General features: G+C 29.0%; 1 protein-coding gene across 1 annotated transcript; it reads left to right on the plus strand.

Annotated features, from left to right (window-relative positions):
* Positions 1-2,788: 2,788 nt before the first annotated feature.
* LOC113850830 lies at positions 2,789-11,220 on the plus strand. Its single transcript, XM_027481359.1, has 4 exons — positions 2,789-3,634; positions 3,769-3,912; positions 4,001-4,228; positions 11,068-11,220. Exons 1-4 carry the CDS (start codon positions 2,789-2,791, stop codon positions 11,218-11,220), a joined length of 1,371 nt encoding a protein of 456 aa, XP_027337160.1.
* Positions 11,221-12,241: the final 1,021 nt, after the last annotated feature.

Here is a 12,241-nt window from a genome sequence, read left to right on the forward strand (position 1 = left end):
GACCACTATCTTTGTTGAACGACCCGTGACTGCCCACGTGGTATCCCTGAGGCGGGGGTAACCGGCGACCATTCATGGTGTAAATCTGTTATCATAGTGCTATAGTGAGTGTGACTGACGTGCATATGCATGAGTTTATGAATTGTACTTATAGATGTGAAATGCTGCTTATGATTGTGTTTTTTTAATGTGTTGGAAATGTTCTGGAGGTCAGACTCTACGTTGATTGTGTGTTTTTGGGTAGTGTAGAGTACTCACCCTTACATTCATTTTTCAGGTAATCAAGACGATCAACACCAGACTCAGTGAAGGGACGGATGGACTGTTATAGGACTTAGATTTTATTTTAAAATTGTTATAATTGAACTATTTCTATAGTAGTTATTTGATATTAATTTGTAACCCTTCACTTATTTCGAAATATTTTATGAAAAAATTGGTTATCTAATTTGCGAAATTATTATTTAATTGAAATTAAATTTAAGGTGTTACATAGAGACTTGAACTTATATTTTTCTTGTAACAAACTAATGTTGTATGTATATGTATGCTTTAAAATGTGAATCTTAAATGCTAAGTCTTACACGAGATCAATTGTTAAATATAAAATTCATATAATGATAAGTTAAATCTTGCATAAGTATTTTGGGATCATTTTGTTTCATTGTCATTGTTGTGCACACAATTCTTAACAAATTAAATTAAAATCACTATCATATATTTTTTAAAATTCTATTAGGTAATTTACATTTAATTTAGAAAACCTTTGACTAGTTATGAAAAAAATTTCTTACGATGTCTAGCTATTGGAGTAACATAGGTATAATACAAGTTGCCATGCAAAAGAGATGGCTTTTCATTTATTTTTCTTTTTGGTTAGGGCTTTCTTATATATACAATTAAATATTAATTAAGACATATTATATATTTATTAAATTACAATAAGTACTTTAAGATTACTAGTTCATAGATTAAAAAAATTATTAATTTCATTCTTATAAGAATCTTTAGTGTATTTTAAATATAATTTTAAAAAAATATATTTATTTTTTAAATAATACTTTAAGAACATTAAGTAATTATATCTATACTTTTTAATCTACTAATCTGAATGCCAAATTTCAACCTCTTTACTTTAAGTTATTTTATTATAATTTTAACCTCTTATTTATTTATTTACTTATTTTTATTTGATAACTTATTATAAAATTAAATAATAATAATAATTAAAAGAAAAATTGAAATCAACTTACATCTTTAGACTAACATGAATTTATGTCCTGTTATGACTTGTGTTGAAAGATTTATTTTTAATATATCTCTATTTATAATTTGTAGATATTATTTTTTGAATGCGAATATTTCTATGAATGCTCTTAAATGAGATTGTTTTTAGTAGTATTTTCAAACAAAAGTGTTTTTAACAAAAAAAAATTAATTATTAATTTATTTTTCTGCAATATGTATGTTTTTTAGTTTAATACTAATTTAAATTTTAAATTTCTCATAATTAATTTTAAATTAATTTTATATATTATTTTTAATTTTTATATAATCAGCATCAAACATTTTATTTTAAAAATAAAATTTCAAAGAATATATTTTGATAAATGATTATATGGTGTTGTTAACATGAAACTTAAATGTTACACATATGTCGCATAATTAAACTGTAAAATTTGATCTTTGAGTAGAGTGAATATTAAATCATGTGTAACTTAAAATTACAAATAGAGTAATACTTTTTTTTACATTCTTATATAATTTTTATTTCTTACTAGTATCTTTTATAATTTAAATTTGAATAATATTAATTTATATTTAGTTAAGGGGGTAAGAATACAAAATGTTTAAATATATCTACAAACTGTAACATAGACTGCTTTAATTTTAAGCAAAATATACAGTTTAACCTCTTTTTAATATTTCTTACATATTTTATTTTTATTTTTTAAAATTTATATATTTTTTTTATATATTTTTAGTTTGTTACACTTTCAGGGACTAGTTTTCATGTTTTTTTTTTAAAAAAAAACTTTTGCCTAATTTAAAATTAAAATGTGAGAAAATACAACATTTTGTGATAGTTAACACTGTAGTTTAATGTAGTTTCTCGTGGAATGTTGGTTAGTATGTAACATATGGAGTAATGCTTTTCTACTCTTTCTAATTCCCTTTTTATTTTAATAAAATTATTAACAAAATCTATAAACAAAATTGATTAAGAAAAATAAATTTAAAAGTATTTTGTTGAGACAAAGTCCTAATTGGTGTTAATATATAACTCCTATAAATAACTCTAAACAGTTGCATGCTTAAGTAATAATAGCTTGCATAGTTTGACATCCTATTTAATTTTTGACAACTTTCATCCAAATCACATAATTTCACACACCTGTTAAACCTATTGAGAAACATACTTATCATTTATATTAAATCTGTATTTAGTTTTGCCAGCTATGTCATATCAAAATATTCTACTATAAAAGAAACATACAAGACCTCTGTACATGCAAAAATTTGTCTCCAATCAATATATTAAATTCTCAACAATTGCTTAGACTTTCAATAAGCATAATCAAATCTTTATCATGGTCAACCCTTTGTCTTCTCCTTATGTGGTATGCAATTATTAACATTCAAGTTTTAGCACTTAGTCTTTTTCAAGTCTTATTTTTGTCAAGCACCTAATGAATTATCTATAGGGTTATTGAAAAGTATAACATCCTAAATATAGCTAATTTGCACCTACTTATGTAACACTACTTTTGTTTTTGTTCAGGTAAATATGAAGTTATTTTGTAAAGCAATGATGATTTCATTGTCAATTTTGTTGTCGCTTCCAAGCACAGTATCCTCAACCTATCAAAATCATATCAAAACAGCTACTTTCATGTCTGAGAGTTTTGAAGTAAGACCAGGATCGGTTGCAGCAAAAACATTTATGAATATTGAGTTTCCAAGAGGGCATATTGGAGTCAAGAGTTTTGATGCTGAACTAGTTGATGAAGATGGAAATTCCGTACCTTTGTATGAAACTTATTTTCATCATTGGTTTGCTATAAGATACTTTGAAAATATTACTTTTTCACGTCACCCTGAGCTTAGTCAAGATTTTCGTGAGGCTTTTATTTATAAAAGAAATGATGGCCCATGTAATGAATATATTCTTCCACATTATTGGGGCTTTGGAAGTGAATCTCGTGGAACAATCTCAAATATTCCTGATCCTTTTGCAATAGAACTAGGTAACCCTGCAAAAATTCCAAAAGGATATGAAGAGAAATGGTTGTTCAACATTATGGCCATTGATACGCGTGGGGTACAAGATAAGAAAGGTTGCAGTGAATGCAGATGTGACCTTTTTAATCTTCCAAAAAACTTTTATAATGTCTCAAGGGACATTCACGGCCAACCATTGAGCACACATTATAAGGGTGGACTTTTTTGTTGTCTAGACAACCTACAATGCAAATTGAGAGAGGGTTTTCAAGGCCCAAAGAGAAGACTTTCCATAAGATACAAAATAAGGTGGGTTGATTGGGACAAATATCAAGTACCAGTTAAGGTCTACATACTTGATTCAACTGATAGAGTGAGATCAAACGATTCCAAAACAATCCATGATTGTCAGGTAGATAAGTTATTAAAGGCAATACTTCATTAAAAAAAAAGTAGATTCTTTAACTTAAATTTAGTTATAAATATAATGTCTTTTACTTTTATTAAGAGTAGTGAAAAACAAATATCTTTTAATGGTCCTTACAGGCAGAATACACCATTTTGGCAAATCATAGCAGTGATTCTCCTCATGTCCAAAAAGCAAACATCCCATTAGAAAAAGGTGGTTATCTCATATATGGTACTGCTCATATGCACACAGGTGTTGTCAATGCAACTCTCTATGGACAGGTGGTGTATATTTGCCATAATTATCATGTACTCTTCATTTGTTGTAATGCATCTTCACTTCTAAATATATGTTTTCTTATTAATTTAGGATGGAAGAGTTTTATGCACGTCAACACCTAAATATGGAACGGGAAAAAAGGCAGGAAATGAAGAAGGTTATGTTGTTGGGATGTCTGTTTGTTATCCGCAACCTGGTTCAATCAGAATCAACGATGGTGAAACCTTGACTCTAGAGTCTAGATATAAAAATGAGTTCCGCACAGGGGCTATGGGACATTTTTACATCTACTTGGCAGAGCAATTACCGCATGAGAATGTTAAAAATTTAATTTAAATATAAGAAATGTTTCACACATATGCTATATATGGCACATTCTTACATTTATATGTCTTCAGCTAATAACTATAATAGCTTTTAAGATATTTTATTTATGGTAACATAAATATCATCGTTTCTAGTAACATGTGTCATATTAGTTTACCACAAATTGCACAATCCATTTTTAAAATTTCAAAATTTCTTGTTTAACACATCATTAAATCTTTTTTGTGTATGTTATCGTTGTATTATTTTCTAGTATATATTTTTCAAAATATTTATAAAAAATGTACAAAATTTATCTATTGATTAGATTACAAACATTTAAACATGTTTTTACTATTTTTAAATTATCACAGCATGCTTGTGTGCGAGTGTTATTACAAAAGATAAACTAAAAATTTTGTGAAAAGAAAATATAGTTACCAACAAATTTTATTGAAGTCAAGAACAATTAGAAATTCTTTTTATTTTTTAAAATGAGTTTAAGTTTTAGAGTTTATATATACACTTGGAAGGACGAAAAATGAATTCGACTACACCTCTAAGTATATTCATTCATGCAATATTTATTTGTAATTAATTGTATAATTATTATTAATTATAAAATAAATAATTATTTTAACTTCAAATTAAAATACAGGTTAAAATATACAAAACCAAGAAATTAGTAAAATCAAATATAAGAATTTTTTTGAAATTTGTTTTAGTAGGATAAGAAATTTTCTTACTTTCAGGTATTCCGTCCTGCAGTAGAGAACTAAAAATTGCATCATTCTTAGAAAAAATTAATAAAATGCAATTCACCAAATTGCCTAAGGTAAATTGTTTTGCATTTGAAAGCAGATGCTGAGAATTTGTCTAAACTAAATCATTCACCTTATTTAAAGTTAATAAAATTGCACAAAATATATACAATTTACCAAACTATCATATTTGAAGTATTCTATTGTTTTCTTTTTGAAAAATACAAAATTTGATAAGTTATCTCATGTAAATCAATCCAATTATAAACTAATTTTAAGAAAAAGTTAAATTTCTTTTCAAAACAAGTGTTGGATCTTAAAGTAGCTTTGCTACACATTAAGGTACATTTAATCTTAAGGTTATTGAGGTATAAATGAGTATTTAAGAAAATGTATAAGATCTTATGATAGTTTAATTACACGTAAATCTTAAAATAATAACATCTAATAAAAAATATATATTTTCTGACCAAAAGTGTAAATTTGAGACTACGTATAAAAAAACTAGGAAAATGCTATATGAATAAATCAAGAACGAACCTAAGCGACAGTAGATTCACATAATAACTAAAAATTTAAAAAAACATAATCAATATGAAAAATAAGATATCTTTTGAAAGTTTTCTTTTTAAATTAATTATGCTTCCATTTTCGTTACTTTTAATTTATTTTATTATTCGTAGCTTTAGATTACCATTTTGTTTATAATTTTATTTAAACTAAATAATTAACTCATTGTTTGTTCAAGACATATGGCCTATTTAAAATGCACAACCCAAAAGAAAGTGTGTATCATATGAATAATAAAAATTTTATCTGATAAATCATATAAAATTAGAAAAAGATTTGCTAAGGGAGAAGGTAGAGTAAATTAATCAATAATGACAGATATCATGCATGATGGCTTGGTAGTAAAGTAGAGGTGATGTTTATGGCTCATAATACTTGTTTTGATGGTAGATAACATAAAATTTTTGAAGTCTCATTGATATATTTTTCAAGATTCTCAATTCACAATTTAAAGAAAAGTTAAATTGTTATATTAACAATTAGCCACTAAGTATTATACATATATTTTCTAATCATTTTTTTCAGTAAATTTATCAAAATGCTTCAACTCCAACTTAAAAGCTTTCATCAATATAATTACATAGGGTAAATAACGTTGAATAGAATTTATTCACTAATATCTTTACAATTCTCCCTTATATAAATTAAACTCTATGGAGCAGTTCCCTTCCTATCATTCCTTGCAAGTATGACCCTAGAACAAGTCGACCTTCTTTACCTGAAAGGGTGAGCATCCTTTGCCCACTAAATCTTAATTTATAAAATAATAGAATCAATGCAGAAAGTATTCTTAAAAGTCACATAATAAGTTAGGAACACTCTATTTCTAAGAAATTCATTCATTATTGGATTAATTAAAATCTGTTTCTCCTTGTTTAATATAATAATTCCATTATTCAATTCATTTCAACGTTATCATATTGATTCCAAAGTACTTATCAATTTATATGCAAAGTACATACATTCTCTACTTTTTCTAGCATATACATGTAACATAACTTCTTTTATAATTTAAAGACAGTTAATCCTTTCACATTTGTTTCCCTCTAAATTTAACTTCTCCATTAAACATATAATAATAAAACATGAAAGCACATCACTTTACACTTAGCCAAATACCATCATCAAATCGATAACTTTGTGCCACTTTATCCCTTTCAATTTTGAATATTCCATCAACTTAACGATACTCTAGGTACTCTCTGTAACACCCCCGAATTTTGGTAATAATGAATTCATTATTAATATAAGTATGTGTATTGTTAATTCGGTGTATATCCAGATTTATGTTGGTAATGTGGATGTGTGTATATAGATAAATGTATGTGAGTTTTGACTTAGATTGACTGAAGTTGTTGAAAATATAAACTGAGGGTGAACTGCAGGGAGTTCTCGGTGTAGCGAGAAGACCTTGAGCGAAGAGCATGAAACTATTCTATTCTCGCTGTAGCGAGAAGGCACTGGGAAAGAGGGGTGAAACTGTTGCGTTCTCACTGCAACGAGAGTTCCCTTGCTGCAGCGAGAGGGCGACAGTAGAGGGTGCATTTCAGGGTGCAGTCTCGCTGTAGCGAGATTATGCAGAAACCAGTGCAGTTTCCTCTGAGATTTTCGCTATAACGAGAGAGGGTGTCGCTATAGCGAGATTGTTGTGATGCTTTGTGTATTTAAGGAGTTTAGGGTTAAGGAGAAGGCATTTCCACTTTCCTTTTTGTTATCTCATTCAATTATCTCAATCCCTAACATTTTTCACCGATCAAATTGCCTCTTAAGTCGTTTGTGCCCTAGATCAAAGGTTGGAATTATGTTTGGAGTGTTTGGAGGTAAGTATTTTGGGTTAGGGTTTTCAATTTTTACCCTTTCTTCATCTATCTTGATTTCTCATGGATTATTCCATGTGTTTAGGGCAAGAATCTGTGTAAGAGGTGTTTCTACCGTTGAATTCGTGGTGGGTCTCCATTCTAAGGTAAGGGGGAGTTGATCCAAAACCCTAACCTCTCTTGAGTAGTTGAAAAAGGAAAATCCTTACCTATTTTAATAACTATCTAAATGTAACTTGTAATAAAGGCTTTAAATAAAACTGTCTTTGAGAAATACTACGATTTTACTAAGCGAACATGTTTAGAAGTAGTTGGGATGTGTCATTTGATGTTTTGGGGAATGAAGGATTTAGTATTAAAAACGAATGATGCCAAACCTTAGAATAGACGACCTATTACTATTACTAAGAACATGTGAGTGATGGATTGCACGATTGGGTTGAGGCCAGAGGTGTCCGGCCTCTGACACATTGTATTGATTGTGTGATGATTTTCTGTCTTAGATGAATATTTAATAATGATTGAGATATGTTGAGATTGGTTGAATTAAGTTGACGATATTTACGTGGTGAATGATATGATTATTATCGATGTTGTTTAATTGCTGAAGCATGCCAAATGGGTAAAACTATGTTATTGATGCAAGTGTTTGACCGTTCTCGAATAAAGAAAAGTTTTCTATGTGGTGTGATATGATGGTGGAATTGTGAGAAAAGTGATTATGATATGAGAGTTAGAATATATGAATGGATGTGATTCTAATACAGATATTGTGGTACGAGCAGAGGGTGTACTCATAATATGTGTATTGTAATACACCAAGTTATGCGGTCAAGACTCACGTATTATGACACGTTGCCCTATGAAAAGGGTGTGAAAAAGAATGAGAAATGTTGGTGGTGAGTTTAGATAGCTAGAGAGATACACTGGGGATATAGAGTCCGAATAAGATTTGAAAAATCTTGGAAAAATGAGGTTGGTGAATGCTAAGTGTGTACAAGTGCACAATGACTTGCTGAAAGTAGAAGCATTCACAGGCCACACACTTATTTCCTGACGAGTCTCCTGACTATACCTTTGCTAAAAAGGGCCGGGACAGCACATGTGTATCCGTGTTGCTGGGGGTAACCAGCGGCTATCTAAGCTATGAAGTCCACAAGGGATCCTAGGGGCATTGGATATGAAAGTGAAATAAATGTGAAAGTGTGATGTGTATTAAGTAGTATAGCAGTTGTATGATTATAATATATGCATTGTAACATATCGGTTGATGTTGTTATGATATATGTCTTGTAATACATCGACGGGTGCAATTAGGACACATGTATAATGACATATTAATTGACGTGGTATAATACATGTATTATGAGGTGCAGATTTGGAGAGAGATGCATGTTATAAAAGTGATAAATATGATTGATTAATTGTCTTGTGTGTACTCCTTTGTGATGGTGAATTGTATGAGTTGAGTGCTACTAAGAGTTCAACCCATGTTAGAAAATGTTTTCAGTATTATATATATATATAATTATGATTATTTTGCTTATGGTAAATAACAGATTTAGTGGGCGGGAGATACTCACCCTTACTAATATTTTCAGGTAATGAAAGCGATGAAACAAAGATGTTTAGTTCGTCCTAGAATCATAACCCAAGGGTATTAGAAGGAAGGTTGCTCTGTAGAGATTAGAATAATTTGTGAAAAATTGTAATATTTTGCTTTAATGGTATCTTATGTTGCCCAAGGTTTGTAAATGATTTTCAATGTCATATTTTAAAATTTATAATATTGAGAGAATTTCGTTATAATGAATATTTTGGAAATGTTCTCAGTGGCTACTCTATATTATATACATCTAATATAAACCAAACAAATTGCTAGATGTAAATTGAAGATGTTACACTCTCAGGCCCCTAACTCACTGCCAACGTACTCTCTTTAGTTACGAAGGACTTACGCAGCATAGATAGTCGATTGTAAGCTAAATCACACACAGATACAACATGTGCGTTTACAGCCTTCCAAGCAAAAGTATAGTTAGGAGTTCGGTCAAGAGATAAGCGTGAGGGCTGTAAATGTTTCTCACTCTTACATCGTGTACACATTAGTAAAATGTATTTACCACTCTCATTTCTCCCAGATTTCCACAATCAACTCCAGACCCTATACTCCAGTGTATCCCTGAACTATCCATACCATATCTCAACTGTGGCACATCACTTTATACTGTTCTAATACATATGTTGCAACTATCATCATGCTCTATCATACAATTCATCACAATCATCATGCTCTATCATTTCAGCAAACATTTATAAGACAGTAACACGTTAGCACACAATGTGCCATGGTCGGATACTCTCGAACTCAGTCCAAATCGTGCAATTTCATAATAATTTACCAGAAGTCATATTTCCTCAGTCTCGACAGAGTCTTCTAACCGAGATTTCAATATTCTCTGTGTTTTATCACTTAACTCATATACATTTCAAGTAACTTAGTCCTAAAACTTCTTAATGTTGTTGTAGCACAAAACTTGATTCCAGTTATTTCAAATAAACACAAAACCTTTCTTTATTTGTATCACATTATCTTTCAAATTGAATAATTTACATATATCCATGAATACATGCCAACATAAATAATTTAAACATGAAAAATATATTAAGAGACTTATTATTTGTATTTGATTTGATTTTGTGAATTAAGTCAATGCATTGATTGACATTGTCTTCTAATAGTTTGTTGATTAGTTCTTGATTTGATAATGTGGTTTACAATGTGGTAGGATATTTGAAAATTGAATTTTGTGGTAAGGTATTTTAAAATTTAATTTTGTGAGAGTAGTTGGTATATAATCACTTTCTAGTGGCTACTTGTATAAAGTCTCAAGGGATTTTTTTTCCTCTGTAGCATGTGTAAAATGAATAAGGTTTATTGAGAAAGTTAGTCTCTAAAATACATGCTTGTGCTCATTAAGATATTTATTTTGGAAAAAATCTATTTTAGGTGTCAAAGAAATAAAATTGAATTTTAAAAGGTGATACATTTCAAGTCTTGAGTTCAATTAGATACATAGACAAAGTGACTATTTATATAATATATATTAACTCATAAATAGTTTATGTTAGTGTAGTGAGATTCTTAGTATTTTTGAAGTAATGTTGTATTGTTAAATATTTTTTACTATTTATGATATGAAATATAAATAATTTATATTTAATATCACAATTCAAACTTGCAAGGTCACACACAAAGAACAAGCCCACTAAAGAAGTTAGATTATAGTTGAATAAAATTTTTTACCTCATTAAGTCGATGAACCCAATAACTAAATCATGCTTATTAGGATTTTTTTTATTATAGAGTATAAGATGCATAACCTAATTATTTATTATTACATTAACTCCTTTGTGGACCACTAGCATAATAATGACGGAGGACTTTCCATAAGATACAAAATAAGGTGGGTTTATTGGGACAAATATCAAGTACCAGTTAAGGTCTACATACTTGATTCAACTGATAGAGTGAGATCAAACGATTCCAAAACAATCCATGATTGTCAAATAGATAAGTTATTAAAGGCAATACTTCATTAAAAAAAAGTAGATTCTTTAACTTAAATTTAGTTATAGATATAATGTATTTTACTTTTATTAAGAGTAGTGAAAAACAAAGATTTTTTAATGGTCCTTACAGGCAGAATACACCATTTTGGCAAATCATAGCAGTGATTCTCCTCATGTCCAAAAAGCAAACATCCCATTAGAAAAAGGTGGTTATCTCATATATGGTACTGCTCATATGCACACAGGTGTTGTCAATGCAACTCTATGGACAGGTGGTGTATAATATTTGCCATAATTATCGTGTACTCTTCATTTGTTGTAATGCATCTTCACTTCTAAATATATGTTTTCTTATTAATTTAGGATGGAAGAGTTTTATGCACGTTAACACCTAAATATGGAACGGGAAAAAAGGCAGGAAATGAAGAAGGTTATGTTGTTGGGATGTCTGTTTGTTATCCGCAACCTAGTTCAATCAGAATTAACGATGGTGAAACCTTGACTCTAGAGTCTAGATATAAAAATGAGTTCCGCACAGGGGCTATGGGACATTTTTACATCTACTTGGCAGAGCAATTACCGCATGAAAATGTTAAAAATTTAATTTAAATATAAGAAATGTTTCACACATATGCTATATATGGCACATTCTTACATTTATATGTCTTCAGCTAATAACTATAATAGCTTTTAAGATATTTTATTTATGGTAACATAAATATCATCGTTTCTAGTAACATGTGTCATATTAGTTTACCACAAATTGCACAATCCATTTTTAAAGTTTCAAAATTTCTTGTTTAACCCATCATTAAATTTTTTTATGTGTGTTGTTGTTGTATTATTTTCAAGTATATATTTTCAAAATATTTATAAAAAATGTACAAATTTTATCTATTGATTAGATTACAAACATTTAAACATGTTTTTATTATTTTTAAATTATCACAGCATGCTTGTGTGCGAGTGTTATTATAAAACTATTATGTCAAGGCTATATTCATTACATAACATGCAACACTTACCACATTTGTCCAAAAATACTTAGGAAGGCTACCTCATTAAGCATAGTTCTTGTAAACTCCTTTAAAGATCTATTTTTCTTTTTAACTATCCTATTTTAGCTAAGAGCCAGCAGAAAAATTATGTTCAATGTCATTATTTTTGTAAAAAGTTTCAAAATCATGATTTTAAACTCAAACTCCATAATCATGATTTTTTCCCTTTTGATAAGAATCATAAATATGATTCTTTTTAAATTGCTTTGGCAGATCAATTACAAAATCTTTTAAAATCAATTTATT

This window comes from Abrus precatorius, unplaced genomic scaffold (genome assembly GCF_003935025.1).
Source record: "Abrus precatorius isolate BTA unplaced genomic scaffold, Abrus_2018 Scaffold9, whole genome shotgun sequence".
In the NCBI taxonomy this organism is placed as follows: Eukaryota; Viridiplantae; Streptophyta; class Magnoliopsida; order Fabales; family Fabaceae; genus Abrus; species Abrus precatorius.

Excerpts from the sequence above, each read along its gene's own strand:
- LOC113850830 (XM_027481359.1), top strand. The coding sequence starts at position 2,789 with ATGAAGTTATTTTGTAAAGCAATGATGATTTCATTGTCAATTTTGTTG. Across the intron at positions 3,635-3,768 it reads AAACAATCCATGATTGTCAG|GCAGAATACACCATTTTGGC; the intron begins GTAGATAAGTTA and ends TGGTCCTTACAG. Across the intron at positions 3,913-4,000 it reads ATGCAACTCTCTATGGACAG|GATGGAAGAGTTTTATGCAC; the intron begins GTGGTGTATATT and ends TTATTAATTTAG.